We start from the raw sequence: 24030 nt of genomic DNA, 5'->3' as shown, positions 1-24030 counted from the left end.
CATGGGGTAATGAGATCATACAATTTGCACCAGAGTACAAAATCAGCCTCGCCTCAGTTTGATAGAGAGCATAGAGTCCATAGGGCAGCATTTATAGACAGAAGAATACAAAAGACAAATGTACTGGATGTTTACTTCTGGAGCACAGTCACTGCTTGAAAAAAGGGGACATTTGTTCTTATTACAGGAGGTAAATAATTTCCTCTTTTTGTACCATTTGTAAAGGTTGTACTAACCAGCAGTCCACCACAAGTCCTCCTCCCATCCAGTCCACCATCCAGCCCACCACCAGTCCTCATCCAGCCCACCACCAGTCCTCCTCCCATCCAGTCCACCATCCAGCCCACCACCAGTCCTCTTTCCATCCAGTCCACCACCAGTTCTCCTCCCATCCAGCCCACCATCCAGCCCACCACCAGTCCTCTTTCCATCCAGTCCACCACCAGTCCTCTTTCCATCCAGTCCACCACCAGTCCTCCCATCCAGTCCACCCATCCAGTCCACCATTCAGTCCACCACCAGTCCTCCTCCCATCCAGTCCACCACCAGTCCTCCTCCCATCCAGTCCACCACCAGTCCTCCTCCCATCCAGTCCACCATCCAGTCCTCCCATCCAGTCCACCACCAGTCCTCCCATCCAGTCCACCATTCAGTCTACCACCAGTCCTCCTCCCATCCAGTCCACCACCAGTCCTCCTCCCATCCAGTCCACCACCAGTCCTCCTCCCATCCAGTCCACCATCCAGTCCTTCCATCCAGTCCACCACCAGTCCTCCTCCTATCCAGTCCACCACCAGTCCTCCCATCCAGTCCACCATTCAGTCCACCACCAGTCCTCCTCCCATCCAGTCCACCACCAGTCCTCCCGTCCACTCCACCATTCAGTCCACCACCAGTCCTCCTCCCATCACTCAACCAAAACGTTTCAGTTTCACATTATTCTGGCGAGATCTAAAAAAATCTTTAAAAAAAACAATGAGCAAGCGAGTGATTATGTACATTCACTGAGTGAATTTTATGAAAATAAAATACATATTTCTCCCAAGAAATGTAATCAAAACTTGTTTTCATGCAGAAACAAAATCAAAGGTTGGCGAAAGCAGCGTCCATATATATAGCAAACAAAACGTTTCAGTTTCACATTATTCTGGCGAGATCTGAAAAATATTCGCAACAACGAGCAAGCGAGTGATTGTGTACATTCACTGAGTGAATATTATGAAAATAAAATACATATTTCTCATTAGAAATGTAATCAAAACTTATTTTTATGTGGAAAATAACTCAAAATATTGATTTTTTTCTCTAAAAATGAAACAAATGTCCGCCATGTTTTTTTGTTCTCACAGCCGGAATCTTGAAAGTCACGTGACTCGGACGGAAAAGAATAAGCAAAAAAAATGTAACAGCCATACAATTTAAGGGCCATTATTGTAACCCCTCTACGTTTTGCACTTTGGACCAACGTAGTCAGGGTACATTTTTATATGAGACTGGGTTGTGTTTTAGGGGGTGGTGATGGTGCAGTGGATAAGACACATGCCTCATGTGTGAGAGACCCGGGTTCGAATCCACTCTGAGACACCAATGTGTCCCTGAGCAAGACACTTAACCCCTAGTTGCTCCAGAGGCGTGCGACCTCTGACATATATAGCAATTGTAAGTCGCTTTGGATAAAAGCGTCAGCTAAATGTAAATGTACTACATATCATGCTGCAGTGTGCACTTGAGATATTTTTGGAGCTTGCAGATGATATTTATCCCAACATTAATAATAAATAAAGTGATACTGGTTTGCAGGCTTAATACAAAATAGCCAAAATAATTGACTCAAAATAAAAATCCTGTAATATACTCACCCTCATGTTTCTCCAAACCGAAATTTAAGTCAATTAAAATTTGCCGTCCACCACAGTTGTTTACATCAGACACTTTACACCATATAAGGAGAAGAAGGCGGAGCAGAAAAACAGCACACAAATCTCATAGATTTCACATAGATTTGAATGTAGGGCCTTTGAAAGTGAATAAGATTTGAGAACATGGAAAAGTCTCACAGATCACAGTGGTGTGGCTACAAAAGAAACACAGAAGGCACTTGCTCTTTCTGTATCCCAGTATTAGGATGCTGTTTTTTTTATTTTATAGTCATGGCACTTCTTTCAGGTGATTGATTTATATTCATTTTAAAGCAATAAATGTTGTCTTTGAGCATATAAAAATACATTTTTCTGATGCTGAATTAATGTTATTTTTTACTTCTGTTGTTTTCTTTCCAGACAATGTTCTTGCAAATGCAATAACATCCCACTCTACTGGAAAGCATGCTTTAGAAGGAGAGAAGATGACTCTTTCCTGCAACTACAGTGGAAGCAATATTAACAGTCTTCTGTGGTACAGACAGTCTTCCAACACAGCCCCTGAATTTCTCTTGCAAACTTTTGAAGGTTTGGGACAACAGCAGAAGGACCATTATGTTGCTAAAGTTCGAAAGGATGAAAAACAACTAAATCTGGAGATCTCCAAAACTGAAATAGCAGACTCTGCAATATACTACTGTGCCCTGGTGCCCACAGTAACAGGAAAACCTTCTACACTGTACAAAAACCTGAGTACGATATTCATTTCAGAAAATATCTGTACATCAACACCTCTTCCGCAACCGTTCAAAAGATTCAAATATGATACTGCAAGTTCATATCACAAAACTGTCTCAATCTGTTGTGATCAACAGCAGCATTAAACTGACCTTTCAGTGTTCTTAAACTTGCAGGATTTGTTTTCTTCTACAGAATTTTTTTTTTTACCTGTTTTCTTTTCCATTTTGACAAACTACACAATTTGAGTATTTTAAATTTTACAAGGGAACAAGCTTATGCCTTTTATTACCATAAGCATAATGTGCAAGATGTCCTTTTTAACAAATGGAAGTCCATGTTGCTTATTAAAAACACACAATAACCATTATCCATTAAGAAACGTATTCTAATAAACTTTACATCTAATAAATTAGCAATCAAAATGTGTGGGGTTTTTTTCAGGTAGAGGAAAGACACATGGGACAGAGGGTGGAGCTCTCTCACAAAGTGTTTAATGTGCAAGAAGAGGCTGTCTCGGAGTCACTCGAATTTGCCATCACTCCCTCATTGTAGACCATCCATCATGTTTCTCCTTTGTTGGATATCATTTTTATTTATAGGTAGGTGTTTTCGTTTTTAAAAGCTTGATAAAGATTTATAAAATACAAATGTCGCATGTATAGCAGCATTGAAGTGGAGCAATTGATACATGTTTTAATGCCAGAATTAGTTTTCTGTTTATAATGAATAAAGATGCATGTCGGGTTTTTTTTTACAGGAAATTCCTCTGCAAACACAATACAACCATTATCCTCTGAAAAGCATGTTTTCAGAGGCGAAAATGTGATTCTTTCTTGTAACTACAGCGTTGATGTAAACAATCTCCAGTGGTATCGCCAGTATCCTGGATCTCGACCTGAGCACCTCTTTCTCATCACAGAATATTCAGATCCACCTGATCCTTCACTCCGTCTGTCAGCAAAAACTACAAAAGAAAACAAACGTGTTGATCTTATGATCTCCTCTGCTGAAGTATCAGACTCTGCTGTGTATTACTGTGCCCTGCAGCCCACAGTCACAGGAAACACAAGAACACTGTACAAAAACCTGTGATATATCAGATTTAACATGTATTTGAAAGCCTGAGCATTAAAAACTTGATGTTAAATACTAAATTGAAATTTTCAGTTGTGAACATTTGTCCAGTGTCTTTTAATTAAACAACAGCAACATCAACTAATCATGACCAAATAAATATAAGTGAACGAAAAAAACACAGAGGCATAATGTATTATCAATATTACATAGAGTGATGTGAAAAAGTCTGAGACAGTGAAAATGCATCTTTTACATTTTTGTTTAATTTAATACAGAGTCACAAATTTTTTTTATTTTATTAGTGGCCTAGAAATTTATTTATTCTTGGAGACTACTGTATAATGAAGCTGAAACGTTTGAAGCATTCATTGAGCCGAGAACCTGCTTCACTGTAGTAATGTATGACTAAACTAATCCACCTGCTACTTTATTCTGACACTGAAAATAACTGTATTCATCATTATACAGTAAATCTTTCACCATACAAAACAATGTCTGTATGAATAGTCACAATACAAAATAAGTCTGTTGTCGCCCACTTCTTTGCCACAGGGTGGAGCTCTGCAGTCTGTTGTTAGAAAGCAGCTTTAGTTAAATGTGAAAGACTCAAGGTTGAGAGTAACGCATAAAGCATGATTGACTGGAGTCTGGAGGTTGAGCGTGACACTTAAGCATTCATTCTACTGAACAATGGCCAGGTTTACTGTAGTCTTGTTTATATTTGCACTGCTTAAGGGTAAGTAATACTTTAATTCTGTTGAATCAGTGTCAACAGCAGCTGACCAAACATGTAACAGTAACTTAGTTTGTTACATAATCTGTATCAAGTATTTAACAGTCCTGTTGAACAGTAATTACTTTAATAGATTTTCTCTCTTCTTCTTTTACAGGGAGTGCTGATGCATATACAATAGAATCTCTCTCATTAGTAAAGCATGTTTTAGTTGGAGAAAGTGCTATTATCTCTTGCAAATATAGTGGACTTGGGCCCAGCTTCCAGTGGTATCGCCAATATCCAAAATCCAGACCAGAGTTCCTTATTTTTCATACAGAGACTGCTGTTTCATCCGAACCCACTTTACGTCTCACAGCGATACCCAAAAAAGAAATGACACAAGTGGATCTGGAAATCTCTTCTACTGAAGTGAAAGACTCTGCTGTATATTACTGCGCTCTGAGGCCCACAGTGACAGGAAACACTATAACACTGTACAAAAACTTTGTACATTAACACATATTGTTTTGTACAAAAATTGTGACACGCCAGCTTCCAATCAACTACAATAAATTATTGATGAATAAAACGCTGATGGGTTTTTCATTTTGAGAAAAAAACAGCTCATCAGAGAAAAGTCTCAGCAAGAGGGTGGAGCAAATTCACAAAGACTTGAATGTGTGACAGGCTGGTTCAGTCGGAGTATTCTTGCTTTGTTAGCTTTACAATCACTCTTCATCAGAAACCATCATGTTTCTCTTTTGTTGGATACCACTCTCATTATTCATAGGTAAATCATTACTTATTTATTCTTTTTTATTAAATTAAAACATTTTTATAAGCATTATTTTATTATGGTGTGCACAAGTGCTTAGTATTGGTTTAATAAATACTGATGCCTTTTACAGGAAATTCCTTTGCTGACACAATACAGCCATTGTCTTCTGAAAAACATATTTTCAGAGGTGACAATGTGACTCTGTCCTGTAACTACAGTGGTCTTGTATATAACCTGCAATGGTATCGGAAATATGTGGGATCTAGACCGGAGTTCCTGATACTTGTAAATGAAAATTCAGAGTCTTCTGAGTCTTCTCTTCGTCTGTCAGCTAAAGACTCAAAAGACAAAAAACAAGTGAATCTTACAATCTCTTCTGCTGAGGTGTCAGACTCTGCTCTGTACTACTGCGCTCTGAGGCCCACAGTGACAGAAAGCCCAGAAACACTGTACCAAAACCCAGATTCCAGTCATTTTCCTTTGTAATGTTACTGATTTTACAGTTCAGTTTGGCATCTCAATAAATCCAACCCATTCTTTAAGTTGTATTTCAGGTGTGTGTAAAAAATTTAATTTATGTTTGGTTTCAATTTCTTAAAATCGAGAAGAAATATGCAATGTATCTTCACATGAGGTGTGCCAGTAATTTCCATGTGCAAACACATATTTTAGTTTGTCTCGTTTAGAAAGAAAGCTTCAAAAACTTAAAATAACTTAAATTTTTTTACAATTTTATTTGATTTTATTACACTTTTCTACGAACTAAAATCTATAAATCTTTAAGATGGATGCATGTGAGAACCTGTATAGTGACATAAGTCTTTTTCGAGGCTAAAAATACAGATACAGTGCAAGTCTTTGGTGATTCATGAAGGTCTGAATGTGTTTGTTTTCACTCAGAAGAGGGTGTTCTTCTCATTTCTGTAGTCCTCATGTACACAAAGAGCTCAAGACTCATCATGGAAGATCAAATCTTGCCACAGGGTGGAGCTCCAGACTTAAATCACAGTGAAGAAAAGGCACATCTGAGTTTGTCATTTCATTCCATCATGCTGCTCTGTGCACTTGTAATATGTTCAGTACTAGCAGGTGAGATTTATTTATTATATCACCACCTCTTTTCATTTAAACATGTTAATTTTACATTTATCCGATCAAAATAGTGAATTAGTTTTTTTTTTTTTCAGGAAACCCTCTTGGTGATGTAATAACATCTCATGATCCTGAAAAAGAAGCTCATGATGGTAAGCGTGTTACTCTCTCCTGTAACTACATTGTTGCTGTTTACAATCTGCTGTGGTATCGTCAGTATCAGAGATCCAAACCAGAACTTCTTCTCTCCATCACTGAATCGAGATCAGTTAAAGCAGATCCATCAGCCCACTGGTTTTCTGCTAAAGTTGACAAACACAGAAAGCTCATGGTACTGGAAATCAGCCCTGCTAAAGTAACAGATTCTGCACAGTATTATTGTGCCCTGCAGCCCACAGTGACAGAAAAATAGAGGGAGCTTAATGTGGTATACAAGTAGAGTTCAGAAGAGGCTTGATAAACTTACGGATTAATCAAACTACACAATAATGATTCTCATCTGCTCTTTTTCTAAACATTTGTCTTGAGTTATGGTAAGCCAAAGATCTTTGACACAATTTTAATCTTATCTTGTAAAGCTTTATGATTTTGATAACCCTGGATTGTTTTCTTCTTTGCAGCTGAAGCTAATGAGAGTCCTATCAGACCAGATTCAGCGTCTGTGGCTTCAAAAGAAGGCAGTAATGAAACTCTGTCCTGTACATTCGAAGAATCAGCTTACCGTCTCCACTGGTATTAACAGAAGACTAGATCATTGTTAGAGTTTCTGGTGATAAATCCACAAAAGTTGTAGTGCCAGCTAGTCCACCTCATCTGCATATGTCCATCAGTCTCCATAATAACAAACGTGTGTATCTGGAGATCTCCTCTGCTGCTGTATCAGACTCTGTGTATTACTGTACTCTGCAGCCCACAGTGACAGAAAAGCCTGCAACACAGAAACACAAAAACAATATTTTGATTAATCTATACGAATAAAATACTTGTACTAAGACCTTTTTCTGCTGTGGTGTGACACGCTCAGCTCCATATAAATGTACTTTACAACATTGTCTAATCCTTATTCATTTTTTATTTTTATGCAGTCTGTTTTTTTGTTTTTTTACCTCAAATTAATTGTTATGCTACATGGTACATTTGTTCAAAAGTTTCATTAAAATGTAAAAAAAAAGAAATGAAGACCATTTGGGACTTTAATAAATACACGCCGCCAGAGACTATTACAGAAGTAAATCATTTTGCCAGAAGGTAGAGCTTAATATCATGATGTAGAAGCATTTTCATCTGAAGGAGGTTGTCAGAATTCAAAGGCATCCAGTCTGAATGATACTCAAGTCTTTCAGATTCTTCTTCAGATATCTGCTATCATGATTATTTTCACTCTCCTCAGTTTTTTGTGGACATTTATTGGTAAGATAAAGTTTTTTTCTCCCCAATCTATATCAGTTACTTTTTACTTATTTACTGCTATACTTTTCATGGTTAAGTAACTGTTTGATCTAATCATGCATGTATTCTTCATTTATAGGCCACACAGAGGCAGATGCAATAAAACCCTTGTCAGGGGATGAAAATAAACTTGTTGGTGACACTGTTACTCTGTCCTGCAGTTACAAAGACTATACGGGTAATGTACAGAGTTTGCAATGGTACAAACAATATCCCAGATCCAAACCGGAGTTCCTCCTTTACATCTTCCCACAAGGAGTTATGAGTGAAGATAGACCAGACAGATTTTCTGCTGAAGTTCATCAAGATATTAAACAAGTGGATCTGAAGATCTCCTCTGCTGTACAGGCAGATTCTGCCATGTATTACTGTGCCCTGAGGCCGACAGTGACAGGAAATCTAACAGCATCATACAAAAACCTCCCATGCCATCATTCAAGAAAAACAAATATTCAGACATTTACTTCGTCCTCTTTCTAAATGTATCACCTGAATAGCCTCACTGGAAAAACCTCACTAGCCACACAATAGCCTCACTTTTACTAGAACAAATCACACCATTAATATTCACAGGGGTTTACATCTTCCCATGACTATAACTGTACAGAAAAGGCTCAACTTGACCATATTCTGCCAGGAGGTGGCGCTCTATGACTCTTAAGACTTTGTCACTTGATTATTTTAGTCTGTTCTCCAGCTCCTGTTAAATTTAAGTTTTATCTTACGAAATAATTGTGCAATTTTATTCTGTAGGTTTTTATAAAAAAAAAAAAAAATAAAAAAAAAATATATATATATATATATATATATATATATATATGTGCAGATCAGATTTTGACCCTGATACTTTTTCTGCTTAAAGGTCGGTGATTTGACATTTGATCTGTAAGATATTGTCAATTAGCTCAGATAGTTCAGTTTCAATAACATTTGGTTTACATGTAGATTTTAATTGTTCATAAAAACTTTACCCTCTCACTTTACCCATCGAAAAGCACTGAGTAAATTGAATTTAGCTAAGAGTCTAGACTGATTTGATTGTTCCCAAGGTTAGGCCTACTATAAAAACTATAGACATATTTTTTAATGCTAATAATATTCCAGGTTCAACTATCTATTTCAGTCTATAGTCAGTGTTAACAAGTATTTCATGATATTTTAGCATATGCCCATTTTTTGTTTGTTCCCAAGGTTAGGCCAACTATAAAAACACGTAGACCTATATACAGTATATTTTAGACATATTTGTTAATGATAATAATATTCCAGGTTCAACTATATATTTCAGTCTATAGTCAGTCTTAACAAGTATTTCATGATATTTTAGCATATTCTCATTTTTAATTACTCTTTCCAAACTGTTATAGTTTTTTAAGTAAAGATCATATCACTCACACACACCAGTATAAAACAATCAAAGGTTCTCAGATCAATGATCATAAAGCCTTTTCTTAACCATATTCTCCTGTAGGGAGGAGCTACATGATTCACATTTTTCATTACTCAGCTCCTGTAATATTTGAGTCAGTTATATCTTAGGAAGAAATGTGCAGCATTGGTTCTCATCGTCATTTTTTGTCTCTCCTACCAATACAGTGGTATTGTTGACATTGTTAACTTACAGTGGTATTGACAATATCCAGGATCTGGACTAGAGTACCTCATATTTGCCACTGAGCTTAGTGTCCAGTCAGAGCCTGCACTTCGGCTCTCATCTGTGGCTGAGGAAGGACACCTGATGCATCTGAGCATCTTTTCAACAGAAATGGAAGATTCAGCATTGTACTACTGTGCCTTGGTGCCCACGGTGACTGTAAACACTCCAACACTGCACAAAAAACTGGCATCATGAGCAGCAGACATAGATCAGATATCAGATTCAAACAAACATTGAGTGTGATCACTCCACTTGAATCAATCAAGTAATAATGTCAAATTTCAATACATTTAAATTTATAAATGAAATAAAACTGAGTATCTCGGAGTATGAAATGATTGACAATAGGCAATGGCTGAAGAAACAAAGTAAATAATATTTCTCAATATCCTCTGATTCCTTTTAATGAATTAAAAACATACAATCTGTGCAGTTCGATTATAGAACAAATGACACATATGAGCGTTTTTTTTAATGAATCAAAAATGTACAATCAAATTAGTCAAATTACTTGCCAAATTGAGTACTTTTAATCAAGCACATATCTAACTAACTGAGAGATTCATTTGAATAAGTGTCCTTAAATTCTTTGATTCCCAACCCTATGTTGGAGGTAGAAAATAATTTCATATTTCGTAATCCTTGAGAGTATTATATTCAACTAAACTAAAAGTAGACCTACCACAATTTAATTGTACTAAAAAATGTATCCAAGTAGGCTACTGTAATTAAAGTAGTTTGTTACTTTCCACCTCTGCAATTTACTCTTGGTGTATCACTCACGGTTGATTCAGGTTTTTAAATTACTTTTTCATCTTGCTTAATATGCCTGATTTTTAAAAATAATAAAAGTTTATTCAGTTTTTGCCAGCTTCCCACTGCTATCAGCAGGAGTTTGCAGAATTCGTGACTTCAACTGATGAAGAGCCTAGAAAAAAACGATTTTTTTCTCGGGATGCAGCCAAGTGCAAGACCCATGCTGTGTTGTGTGTCCATACTTGCAGAAAAGTTCCAATAACACACAGTGCACAATCTGCACATTATTTAGTTTTTGCCATATAATTATAATTATAATACTAGTAATATGATAATATATTATTGCCATTAACTAACTTTCACTGTTCTTTAACCTTAAATTATTTCAGGGAAAAGATTTTTAATTTCTTTTATTTACCAGTTAACATTTCCCTTTGTTTCTCTTGAAATTTTAGACACACTGGCACTGTAATAATCATTCATAATTATTCTGGAATAGGTGCTATATATTCTGCCAGAAGGTGGAGCTCTAGGAAACCTTCTAGTCACAGTTAAATTGTTTAAAAGCAGAGCAGAAATACAGTATGTTAAGTCACTTATACTAAGGAGGGAACTGTAAGTCTTTACTCTCAAATTCAATTGTCCCTTATTAGTGCAGATGTTGCTCCTGGTATTCATTATATTTTCTCTTCTAAGAGGTGAGTGATTCCTAATTACCTTTTTTCTCTTTATCCTGTTAACAGTCTGAATTAGTCCATTACATTTTTTTATTTTTTTATTTTAGGGAATGCTGCTGCAGACCAGATAACACCATTAATCAAACAGAAGCATGTTTTGGAAGGAAAAGATGTTACACTGATCTGCAACTACACAGGCAGTGTTCAGAATTTGCAGTGGTACCGTCAGTATCCCGGATCCAAACCTGAGCACCTCATTTTATACTTTGAGACCAGCCCCAAATCAGAGCCCTCTCTCCGTCTGACCGCTGTAGCTGATAAAGTCATCAAACATATGAATTTGACTATCTCTTCTACAGAAGTCAAAGACTCTGCCATGTACTATTGTGCCCTGCAGCCCACAGTGAGAGGAAACACAACTGCACCCTACAAAAACTGAATGAGAAATTATATTTAAGGCAGATTATCAATGCACAATGCAGATTATATACAGTGGCACTGTATAAATATCAAATGTTTAAAGCATCAATGTGCTGTTCATATCTGTTTTAAGACGCATTCTAATATTATTAATGATTAATATCTCAGAGAATCACAACACACTACAAGTTGAACATGCTTTTAAAACTTATTCCAACATGTAGCAACTGAGTGTCCTCTCAATAAAGAGTGTAATATTAGATGAATCAGACATAATGCCAATTTTAGTTTTTTGAGCTTCTTCCTTTACAGTCAGTATTTGTAGGCTAAGATAATTCAAGGAGGTACAGTACGTGTGGGAGGAGCTCAATGTTTCATCAACTACAGCAGAATAAAACAAAGACACAACAATGACTTACCATCATACTGATGATTCTGATGAATCTGAACTCAAACAGAAACATGTTACTCATCACTTCTGTTTTATTATTTATCCTCAGTTACAGTAAGAAGTAGTATTACTCACAAAAATGTTGGAATATTCCAGAACATCACTAAAATATAAAACAAATTTCCATTTGATTTGCTCTAAATTGAATCCAGTACATTGCTTGATTCTTTAATGTTTTTGCAGGTAAAGCGAAAGGGAATGTCATCAGACCAAACCAACCATCTGTAGTTTTAACTGAAGGAAGCAGCATCACTCTGTCCTGTACATATGATGAATCAGCTTACAGTCTCCACTGGTACCGGCAGATGCCTGGATCAAGACCAGAGTTTCTGCTGCTGATTGTTGAGTCTTCCAAGTATGTCATCAAAGCTGAACGACCTCACCCGCATATGTCCATTAGACTTCATGATAAACTTGTGGATCTGGAGATCTCCTCTGCTGCTGTATCTGATTCTGCAGTGTATTACTGTGCTCTGCAGCCCACAGTTACCCCTTTTCCACCAAAGCATTTTGAGAGCCGGTTCGGAGCCGGTGCCTACTCGCGAACCAGTTCTTTCTGTTTCGACAGCCAAAGAACCGGTTCTCGGCCAGGAAAATTGGTTCCAAAGCGGCACCAACTCTTTGCTGGACTAGAACCAGAGAACCGTTCTTTTACCAATTCATGCTTACGTCAGGGGCTGGTGGCGGGATGACCAACAACATGACGGGAAAGGTTGTGACCGCTATTGCTAAAAACACAGTGCTAGTAGAAAGATAGTCTGACCCCAATATAGGCAAAGCCAGGAGAAACATTTGCAGAAAGACGATGTAGTCTGCCATTGTAATTGTTATGCTTAAAGTTGTCGCAAGCGTTTCAGGGAAAGCTAAGACGTATGGTGATGTACACAGTGACGTAACGACGTCGTTCGCTGGGCTCTCTAGTCAGTGAAAATACAAACAGGTTCTGCGAAGGTTCGCAAGTTGAACCAACTTTGAACCAGCACCAGTTCCGAACCAGTTCTTTTTTGGTGGAAAAGAGGTATTTGACAGGAAAATCATCTACACTGTATATATAATGAATGAGAAATTATATTTAAGGCAGATGATCATGATGCACAATGCGGATTTATATACAGTGGCACTGTATCAATATCAAATGTTTAAAGCATCAATGTGCTGTTCATATCTGTTTTAAGATGCATTCTAATATTATTAATGATTAATATCTCAGAGAATCACAACACACTACAAGTTGAACATGCTTTTAAAACTTATTCCAACATGTAGCAACTGAGCTTCCACTCAATAAAGAGTGTAATATTAGATGAATCAGACATAATGCCAATTTTAGTTTTTTGAGCTTCTTCCTTTACAGTCATTATTTGTAGGCTAAGATAATTCAAGGAGGTACAGTACGTGTGGGAGGAGCTCAATGTTTCATCAACTACAGCAGAATAAAACAAAGACACAACAATGACTTACCATCATACTGATGATTCTGATGAATCTGAACTCAAACAGAAACATGTTACTCATCACTTCTGTTTTATTATTTATCCTCAGTTACAGTAAGAAGTAGTATTACTCACAAAAATGTTGGACTATTCCAAAACATCACTAAAATATAAAACAAATTTCCATTTGATTTGCTCTAAATTGAATCCAGTACATTGCTTGATTCTTTAATGTTTTTGCAGGTAAAGCGAATGGGAATGTCATCAGACCAAACCAACCATCTGTAGTTTTAACTGAAGGAAGCAGCATCACTCTGTCCTGTACATATGATGAATCAGCTTACAGTCTCCACTGGTACCGGCAGATGCCTGGATCAAGACCAGAGTTTCTGCTGCTGATTGTTGAGTCTTCCAAGTATGTCATCAAAGCTGAACGACCTCACCCGCATATGTCCATTAGACTTCATGATAAACTTGTGGATCTGGAGATCTCCTCTGCTGCTGTATCTGATTCTGCAGTGTATTACTGTGCTCTGCAGCCCACTGACAGGAAAATCATCTACACTGTACAAAAACAGGTTTCTTGTATAGTCATATTTCGAAGAGGGAGGAGATTCTTCCCATGCAGTGTCTCAGTCTTTTCCCCTCTTTCCTTTCCTTTGCTGTGTAGTGTTGCCTTTATCTGAGAAATGTTAGTGCACTATTTACTTGTTAATTGTTTGTAATTCTTTGCACTAAACATAAATTGTGCAATCAGTCAGATCTCCCTGGTCATTACCGTCCTTATTAATTAAACAGTTAATTGTAAGCTAAATAATTGTTACATTCACATACTTTTTGTGAAAATACAAATATTTGTTCAATTAACCATCATTAGTGTTTTTACTGTATAATTTATTAGGCCAATTTTTTTTCAGTAAGCTCTTATTTGTTGTTTAGGATAAATCCCATATGAAATGATGAGATATTGTAGCAAAAGTGATCTCACTTATATTCTGCCAGAAGGTGGAGCTCTAAGAACCAATTGTAGTTTAGTCTCAGTTCAGATTCAAAACAGAGAAGACAGACTTACATTGAGTCACTTACTGTATACTCTAGGAGGAAACTGTAAGTCTTGACTCTCAAAGTCATTGTCTCTTATTAGTGCAGATGTTGCTCCTGGTATTCATTATATCTTCTCTTCTAAAAGGTGAGTTATTCATAACAATTACTGTGGAAATATTTCTTCCCATTTTTCTTATAATGTTGACCAGTTAAATTTGTCCATTAGATTTTTTTCATTTATTTTTTTAAACAGAGAATGCTGCTGAAGACCAGATAACACCATTAATCACAATGAAGCATGTTTTGGAAGGAAAAGATGTTACACTGATCTGCAACTACACAGGCAATGTTCAGAATTTGCAGTGGTACCGTCAGTATCCCGGATCCAAACCGGAGCACCTCATTTTATACCTTGAGACCAGCCCCAAATCAGAGCCCTCTCTCCGTCTGACCGCTGTAGCTGATAAAGTCATCAAACATATGAATCTGACTATCTCTTCTACAGAAGTCAAAGACTCTGCCATGTACTATTGTGCCCTGCAGCCCACAGTGAGAGGAAACACAACTGCACCCTACAAAAACTGAATGAGAAATTATATTTAAGGCAGATGATGATGATGCACAGTGCAGATTTATATACAGTGGCACTGTACAAATATCAAATGTTTAAAGCATCAATGTGAAGTTCATATCTATATTAAGACGTATTCTAATATTATTAATGGTTAATATTTCAGAGAATCATGACACACTGCAAGTTGAACATGCTTTTAAAACTTATTCCAACATGTAGCAACTGAGTGTCCACTCAATAAAGAGTGTAATATTAGATGAATCAGATATAATGCCAATTTTAGTTTTTTGAGCTTCTTTCTATAAAGTCAGTATTTGTAGGGTAAGATGATTCAAGGAGGTACAGTACAGTATGTGTGGGAGGAGCACAATGTTTCATCGACTACAGCAGAATAAAACAAAGACACAACAATGACTTACCATCATACTGATGATTCTGATGAATCTGAACTCAAACAGAAACATGTTACTCATCACTTCTGTTTTATTATCAATCCTCAGTTACTGTAAAGGCCCGTACACACCGGGACGAATATCGGCGCGCGTTATTCGCACACGTTTTTCAACGCGTTTTTTGTGTTCACACCCAAGCGATTTTCGCTGACGATGAGCCGAGTGAACATGCAAATTCATTCTCTGACATTAGATGGCGCTTAATGTAAAACAGAAATAACAGAAAATGTTGGAAAAAGTTACAAGCCTATGTACATGAAAGACAATTAAACTCACCATCAAGGCCCATTGCTCTGCAATACCACTCCATAACAGTTCTCTTTTATCAATATCTGTGTAGTCGCGTTTGTCATACAGTTCCTTATGTTCCGAGACCAGCAGCTCTACATTTATCTTGGCTTGCATCATCCTCCTCTTCTTCCCGGCAGTGTGTAGACGCCATAGATGTCTATGGTAGACGCATAGACAGTAAAAGGGTAGACGCTACTTGGCGTATATCTTCTTCGCCGTTATGTAGGCCTATGTGTGCTCGGCAAGACCGTTTTGTGTTTGAGCGCCCCCAAGTTGTGTTTACTGTAACTTCAGAAGCTCCAGACACGTGAGCAAAAGCCCCAATCTCATTGGTCGGATAGTTTTTGACGCGGCGCGTCAAACCAAAAAAACAAACCCGAGGCGTTTTTTAAAAAATGACGCTTTTACGCGTGGCGTTTTTCGCGTCGGTGTGCACACTCACATTGGCGCCCTTTGTTTAATCACGAGGCGTTAAACGTTGGCGAATATCGCACGCGAAATTCGTCCCGGTGTGAACAGGCCTTTAGAAGTAGTATTAAGCGTAGAAGTAGTATATAGCGTCTACCATAGACATGTCTATGGCGTCTACACACTGCCGGGAAGAAGACGAGGATGATGCAAGCCAAGATAAATGTAGAGCTGCTGGTCTCGTTGGTGTCGGAACATAAGGAACTGTGTGACAAACGCGACAGCGACTACAAAAATATTGATGAAAGAGAAACTTTTATGGAGTGGTATTGCAGAGCAAATGGGCCTTGATGGTGAGTTTAATTGAGTTTAATTGTCTTTCATGTACATAGGCTTGTAACTTTTTCCAACATTTTCTGTTATTTCTGGGGTATTTCTGTTTTACATTAAGCGCCATCTAATGTCAGGGAATGAATTTGCATGTTCACTCGGCTCATCGTCAGCGAAAATCGCTTGGGTGTGAACACAAAAAACGTGTTGAAAAACGCGTGCGAATAACGCGCGCCGATATTCGTCCCGGTGTGTACGGGCCTTTACTCACAAAAATGTTGGAATATTCCAGAACATCACTAAAATATAAAACAAATTTCCATTTGATTTGCTCTAAATTTAATCCAGTACATTGCTTGATTCTTTAATGTTTTTGCAGGTAAAGGCGAATGGGAATGTCATCAGACCAAACCAACTATCTGCAGTTTTAACTGAAGGAAGCAGCATCACTCTGTCCTGCTGTACATATGATGAATCAGCTTACAGTCTCCACTGGTACCGGCAGATGCCTGGATCAAGACCAGAGTTTCTGCTGCTGATTGTTGAGTCTTCCAAGTATGTCATCAAAGCTGAACGACCTCACCCGCATATGTCCATTAGACTTCATGATAAACTTGTGGATCTGGAGATCTCCTCTGCTGCTGTATCTGACTCTGCGGTGTATTACTGTGCTCTGCAGCCCACTGACAGGAAAATCATCTACACTGTACAAAAACAGGTTTCTTGTAAATTGTATAGTCATATTTCGAAGAGGGAGGAGATTCTTCCCATGCAGTGTCTCAGTCTTTTCCCCTCTTTCCTTTCCTTTGCTGTGTAGTGTTGCCTTTTTCTGAGAAATGTTAGTGCACTATTTACTTGTTAATTGTTTGTAATTCTTTGCACTAAACATAAATTGTGCAATCAGTCAGATCTCTCTGGTCATTACCGTCCTTATTAATTAAACAGTTAATTGTAATCTAAATAATTGTTACATTCACATACTTTTTGTGAAAATACAAATATTTGTTCAATTAACCATCTTTAGCATTTTTAATGTATAATTTATTAGGCCAATTTTTTTTTTCATTAAGCTCTTATTTGTTGTTTAAGATAAATCCCTTATGAAATGATGAGATGATATTGTAGCAAAAGTGATCTCACTTATATTCTGCCAGAAGGTGGAGCTCTAAGAACCAATTGTAGTTCAGTCTCAGTTCAGATTCAAAACAGAGAAGACAGACTTACATTGAGTCACTTACTGTATACTCTACAGTGGCGGTTCTAGAGGGGGGGCCAGGGGGGCCCGTGCCCCTGTGACAACAATCTTGGCCCCCCCTTGTGGCCCCCCTAAATGTGGAGTGTGAAATAATTTTTACAAAACTGTTTTTTTTTTTGCTATCGTTGTTATCGTTGTATGCGTATTACTTTTTTATTATTCTATCTTTGTGGATTTGCTTGTTCACGTGACAATTCGCGTCACATTCGCGGGAATCGCGGCAGAATAACGTCTGTCTCCTGCACGCGAGAGAGGAGAGAAGGAGAAAGCTGGTAAATGTCAGTTCAGTTGCAAGTTCATTCTTTATGTGCGTATCGGGTGTGCGATGTGTATTGTCTATTATGATATTGTAATCAATGTTTTAACTGTATACGATGCACTGTGAGCTGACATCGCATATGTCTCTCGTCCTTTCACTGCTGTGTGCGGTTCATAGGTAGGCTATGTCCCCAAATTAGTTTATGTCTTATATTTATATCATATTTATATCGCTGTCTGTTGCATTGAGACTCTGCTACGGTTTCATTTTGAAATTCTAGTCGGCGAAATAAAGGGAAAACAAACAGCGATGATTTCTTGACTGAAATCCGCGTTTTGAAGGAATCACTTGCTTCTTTCCCGAATGAATCAGCCGTTTGAACGAATTCGTTGAATGAATGAATCCTTCAACTCACTTATTAAGACAGTGACTTGCCGCCGCCTACTGGCGGTTTTAGTTTCATATTTAAAGTACCCTTTAATTAAAACGTTAAAATTAGAAATAATTTAATGTTTAAATATTGATTTTAAAAAAATCTCATAGCTTTATGCAATTGTGAATGGAGTTTAAATATATTAATGCCACTTCTGTGTCTCCTCTAGACTGCAAAGATGGATTTTGATTAAATGATTTAATTTGACTGGTAACAGTGGTACTGTATAATTATTGTATAATTAAGTATTATTGTATAAATAAGTATAATTACTGTATAATTTGAATGTTAGTATTTGACATAAAAGGTGATTCATAACTCTAAATAAGTTTAGAAAGAATGTCCATATATAGGTGAAAATGCCTCTGGAAATCAATTTAAGGTGGCAAATTAAATTAATTAAAAAATGAATTTCGGTCCCTGCTGTTAACTGACCACTGCATAGAATATTAAAAAATATGAATATCTTTGTGAGTCTGCTGTCAAAAACAGGCCTAAACCAGCCATGTCACCAGCACAAAAACACAATCAGTAAAATATCTAATCTAATCATCAACAAAACATTGAAAATATTGAGATATATTTTTGTCAATATCGCACACCCCTAATGTACGGTATGAATTTTGATTTCTTCAGGTTTTAAAAAGCCTTAAATTCGATTTTAAAAAGTGTGCAGGAGCCCTGTAAATGGTTAGACATAGTAACCAAGCAAGTAAATTAATTAATACGCTTCTTGGTCCCCATTGCTTTTGCTCTATAGTTCTCACCAAAATGGAGAGAAAGAATGACATCATGTCAATTACAGTTACTGTGACTAATACTGAATATGTAATGCAAATGTAAAAATATAATGGAAATGCAAATACATTGTTGAATGATTATAAACATGGTATTTTGCCTGTTAATGCCTGCAGTGCAGAAAATGATATGACAACAATAAGGTCTAAATGCAACTGGCCCCTCTAACAGCACAACTGGCCCCAGCTTGGCCCCCCCAGTTGAAATGGTCTAGAACCGCCACTGATACTCTAGGAGGAAACTGTAAGTCTTGACTCTCAAAGTCATTGTCTCTTATTAGTGCAGATGTTGCTCCTGGTATTCATTATATCTTCTCTTCTAAAAGGTGAGTGATTCATAACAATTACTGTGGAAATATTTCTCCCCATTTTTCTTATTATGTTGACCAGTTAAATTTGTCCATTAGAGTTTTTTTTTTTTTTTCATTTATTTGTTTCAAACAGAGAATGCTGCTGCAGACCAGATAACACCATTCTTCACACAGAAGCATGTTTTGGAAGGAAAAGATGTTACACTGATCTGCAACTACACAGGCAGTGTTCGGAATTTGCAGTGGTACCGTCAGTATCCCGGATCCAAACCTGAGCACCTCATTTTATACTTTGAGACCAGCCCCAAATCAGAGCCCTCTCTCCGTCTGACCGCTGTAGCTGATAAAGTCATCAAACATATGAATCTGACTATCTCTTCTACAGAAGTCAAAGACTCTGCCATGTACTATTGTGCCCTGCAGCCCACAGTGAGAGGAAACACAACTGCACCCTACAAAAACTGAATGAGAAATTATATTTAAGGCAGATGATCATGATGCACAATGCAGATTTATATACAGTGGCACTGTATAAATATCAAATGTTTAAAGCATCAATGTGCTGTTCATATCTGTATTAAGAAGCATTCTAATATTATTAATGGTTAATATCTCAGAGAATCACGACACACTACAAGTTGAACATGCTTTTAAAACGTATTCCAACATGTAGCAACTGAGTGTCCACTCAATAAAGAGTGTAATATTAGATGAATCAGACATAATGCCAATTTTAGTTTTTTGAGCTTCTTCCTTTACAGTCAGTATTTGTAGGCTAAGATAATTCAAGGAGGTACAGTACGTGTGGGAGGAGCTCAATGTTTCATCGACTACAGCAGAATAAAACAAAGACACAACAATGACTTACCATCATACTGATGATTCTGATGAATCTGAACTCAAACAGAAACATGTTACTCATCACTTCTGTTTTATTATTTATCCTCAGTTACAGTAAGAAGTAGTATTACTCACAAAAATGTTGGAATATTCCAGAACATCACTAAAATATAAAACAAATTTCCATTTGATTTGCTCTAAATTGAATCCAGTACATTGCTTGATTCTTTAATGTTTTTGCAGGTAAAGCGAATGGGAATGTCATCAGACCAAACCAACCATCTGTAGTTTTAACTGAAGGAAGCAGCATCACTCTGTCCTGTACATATGATGAATCAGCTTACAGTCTCCACTGGTACCGGCAGATGCCTGGATCAAGACCAGAGTTTCTGCTGCTGATTGTTGAGTCTTCCAAGTATGTCATCAAAGCTGAACGACCTCACCCGCATATGTCCATTAAACTTCATGATAAACTTGTGGATCTGGAGATCTCCTCTGCTGCTGTATCTGACTCTGCGGTGTATTACTGTGCTCTGGAGCCCACAGTGACAGGAAAATCATCTACACTGTACAAAAACAGGTTTCTTGTAAATTGTATAGTCATATTTCGAAGAGGGAGGAGATTCTTCCCATGCAGTGTCTCAGTCTTTTCCCCTCTTTCCTTTCCTTTGCTGTGTAGTGTTGCCTTTTTCTGAGAAATGTTAGTGCACTATTTACTTGTTAATTGTTTGTAATTCTTTGCACTAAACATAAATTGTGCAATCAGTCAGATCTCTCTGGTCATTACCGTCCTTACTAATTAAACAATTAATTGTAATCTAAATAATTGTTACATTCACATACTTTTTGTGAAAATACAAATATTTGTTCAATTAGTGTTCATCATTTCATCATTAGTGTTTTTACTGTATAATTTATTAGGCCAATTTTTTTTTTCATTAAGCTCTTATTTGTTGTTTAAGATAAATCCCTTATGAAATGATATGATGATATTGTAGCAAAAGTGATCTCACTTATATTCTGCCAGAAGGTGGAGCTCTAAGAACCAATTGTAGTTCAGTCTCAGTTCTAATTCAAAACAGAGAAGACAGACTTACATTGAGTCACTTACTGTATACTCTAGGAGGAAACTGTAAGTCTTGACTCTCAAAGTCATTGTCTCTTATTAGTGCAGATGTTGCTCCTGGCATTCATTATATCTTCTCTTCTAAAAGGTGAGTTATTCATAACAATTACTGTGGAAATATTTCTCCCCATTTTTCTTATAATGTTGACCAGTTAAATTTGTCCATTAGATTTTTATTTTTTTTTTCATTTATTTGTTTCAAACAGAGAATGCTGCTGCAGACCAGATAACACCATTCTTCACACAGAAGCATGTTTTGGAAGGAAAAGATGTTACACTGATCTGCAACTACACAGGCAATGTTCGGAATTTGCAGTGGTACCGTCAGTATCCCGGATCCAAACCTGAGCACCTCATTTTATACCTTGAGACCAGCCCCAAATCAGAGCCCTCTCTCCGTCTGACCGCTGTAGCTGATAAAGTCATCAAACATACGAATTTGACTATCTCTTCTACAGAAGTCAAAGACTCTGCCATGTACTATTGTGCCCTGGAGCCCACAGTGAGAGGAAACACAACTGCACCCTACAAAAACTGAATGAGAAATTATATTTAAGGCAGATGATCATGATGCACAATGCGGATTTATATACAGTGGCACTGTACAGTATAAATATTAAATGTTTAAAGCATCAATGTGCTGTTCATATCTGTTTTAAGATGCATTCTAATATTATTAATGATTAATATCTCAGAGAATCACAACACACTACAAGTTGAACATGCTTTTAAAACTTATTCCAACATGTAGCAACTGAGTGTCCACTCAATAAAGAGTGTAATATTAGATGAATCAGACATAATGCCAATTTTAGTTTTTTGAGCTTCTTCCTATACAGTCAGTATTTGTAGGCTAAGATGATTCAAGGAGGTACAGTACGTGTGGGAGGAGCTCAATGTTTCATCGACTACAGCAGAATAAAACAAAGACACAACAATGACTTACCATCATACTGATGATTCTGATGAATCTGAACTCAAACAGAAACATGTTACTCATCACTTCTGTTTTATTATCAATCCTCAGTTACTGTAAAGGCTCGTACACACCGGGACGAATATCGGCGCGCGTTATTCGCACACGTTTTTCAACGCGTTTTTTATGTTCACACCCAAGCGATTTTCGCTGACGATGAGCCGAGTGAACATGCAAATTCATTCTCTGACATTAGATGGCGCTTAATGTAAAACAGAAATACCCCAGAAATAACAGAAAATGTTGGAAAAAGTTACAAGCCTATGTACATGAAAGACAATTAAACTCACCATCAAGGCCCATTTGCTCTGCAATACCACTCCATAACAGTTCTCTTTTATCAATATCTGTGTAGTCGCGTTTGTCATACAGTTCCTTATGTTCCGAGACCAGCAGCTCTACATTTATCTTGGCTTGCATCATCCTCCTCTTCTTCCCGGCAGTGTGTAGACGCCATAGATGTCTATGGTAGACGCTACTTGGCATATATCTTCTTCGCCGTTATGTATGTGTGCTCGGCAAGACCGTTTTGTGTTTGAGCGCCCCCAAGTTGTGTTTACTGTAACTTCAGAAGCTCCAGACACGTGAGCAAAAGCCCCAATCTCATTGGTCGGATAGTTTTTGACGCGGCGCGTCAAACCAAAAAAACAAACCCGAGGCGTTTTTTAAAAAATGACGCTTTTACGCGTAGCGTTTTTCGCGTCGGTGTGCACACTCACATTGGCGCCCTTTGTTTAATCACGAGGCATTAAACGTTGGCGAATATCGCACGCGAAATTCGTCCCGGTGTGAACAGGCCTTTAGAAGTAGTATTAAGCGTAGAAGTAGTATATAGCGTCTACCATAGAAATGTCTATGGCGTCTACACACTGCCGGGAAGAAGACGAGGATGATGCAAGCCAAGATAAATGTAGAGCTGCTGGTCTCGTTGGTGTCGGAACATAAGGAACTGTATGACAAACGCGACAGCGACTACAAAAATATTGATGAAAGAGAAACTTTTATGGAGTGGTATTGCAGAGCAAATGGGCCTTGATGGTGAGTTTAATTGAGTTTAATTGTCTTTCATGTACATAGGCTTGTAAATTTTTCCAACATTTTCTGTTATTTCTGGGGTATTTCTGTTTTACATTAAGCGCCATCTAATGTCAGGGAATGAATTTGCATGTTCACTCGGCTCATCTTCAGCGAAAATCGCTTGGGTGTGAACACAAAAAACGTGTTGAAAAACGCGTGCGAATAACGCGCGCCGATATTCGTCCCGGTGTGTACGGGCCTTTACTCACAAAAATGTTGGAATATTCCAGAACATCACTAAAATATAAAACAAATTTCCATTTGATTTGCTCTAAATTGAATCCAGTACATTGCTTGATTCTTTAATGTTTTTGCAGGTAAAGGCGAATGGGAATGTCATCAGACCAAACCAACTATCTGCAGTTTTAACTGAAGGAAGCAGCATCACTCTGTCCTGTACATATGATGAATCAGCTTACAGTCTCCACTGGTACCGGCAGATGCCTGGATCAAGACCAGAGTTTCTGCTGCTGATTGTTGAGTCTTCCAAGTATGTCATCAAAGCTGAACGACCTCACCCGCATATGTCCATTAGACTTCATGATAAACTTGTGGATCTGGAGATCTCCTCTGCTGCTGTATCTGACTCTGCGGTGTATTACTGTGCTCTGCAGCCCACTGACAGGAAAATCATCTACACTGTACAAAAACAGGTTTCTTGTAAATTGTATAGTCATATTTCGAAGAGGGAGGAGATTCTTCCCATGCAGTGTCTCAGTCTTTTCCCCTCTTTCCTTTCCTTTCCTTTGCTG

The 24030-nt window shown here is 37.6% G+C and overlaps 1 protein-coding gene and 1 gene segment (V, D, J or C); both read left to right on the top strand.

Moving 5' to 3' along the window:
* The first annotated feature begins 6005 nt into the window (after positions 1-6005).
* LOC143739671 (uncharacterized) lies at positions 6006-7200 on the top strand. Its single transcript, XM_077231990.1, has 3 exons — positions 6006-6259; positions 6358-6414; positions 6883-7200. Exons 1-3 carry the CDS (start codon positions 6103-6105, stop codon positions 6999-7001), a joined length of 333 nt encoding a protein of 110 aa, XP_077088105.1. The 5' UTR covers positions 6006-6102; the 3' UTR covers positions 7002-7200.
* Positions 7201-19184: 11984 nt separating this feature from the next.
* On the top strand, positions 19185-20523 carry LOC143739512 (T cell receptor alpha variable 17-like). The segment is given in 3 exon segments: positions 19185-19274; positions 19393-19688; positions 20343-20523. Coding segments are annotated over 3 exon segments (381 nt in total).
* Positions 20524-24030: the final 3507 nt, after the last annotated feature.

This window comes from Siphateles boraxobius, unplaced genomic scaffold (genome assembly GCF_051911475.1).
Source record: "Siphateles boraxobius isolate OS27281-9 unplaced genomic scaffold, OSU_SipBor_1 1, whole genome shotgun sequence".
NCBI classification, from domain to species: domain Eukaryota; kingdom Metazoa; phylum Chordata; class Actinopteri; order Cypriniformes; family Leuciscidae; genus Siphateles; species Siphateles boraxobius.
The sequence above is the reverse complement of the archived record's forward strand: the minus strand, read 5'-3'. Positions and strand labels throughout refer to the sequence as shown.

What these genes read in the sequence shown, in the direction of transcription:
- LOC143739671 (XM_077231990.1), top strand. Translation starts at nt 6,103, where the DNA reads ATGTACACAAAGAGCTCAAGACTCATCATGGAAGATCAAATCTTGCCA. An exon ending in AATATGTTCAGTACTAGCAG is followed by an intron (nt 6,260 to 6,357) that starts GTGAGATTTATT and finishes TTTTTTTTTCAG; the next exon opens with GAAACCCTCTTGGTGATGTA. An exon ending in TGAAAAAGAAGCTCATGATG is followed by an intron (nt 6,415 to 6,882) that starts GTAAGCGTGTTA and finishes TCTTCTTTGCAG; the next exon opens with CTGAAGCTAATGAGAGTCCT.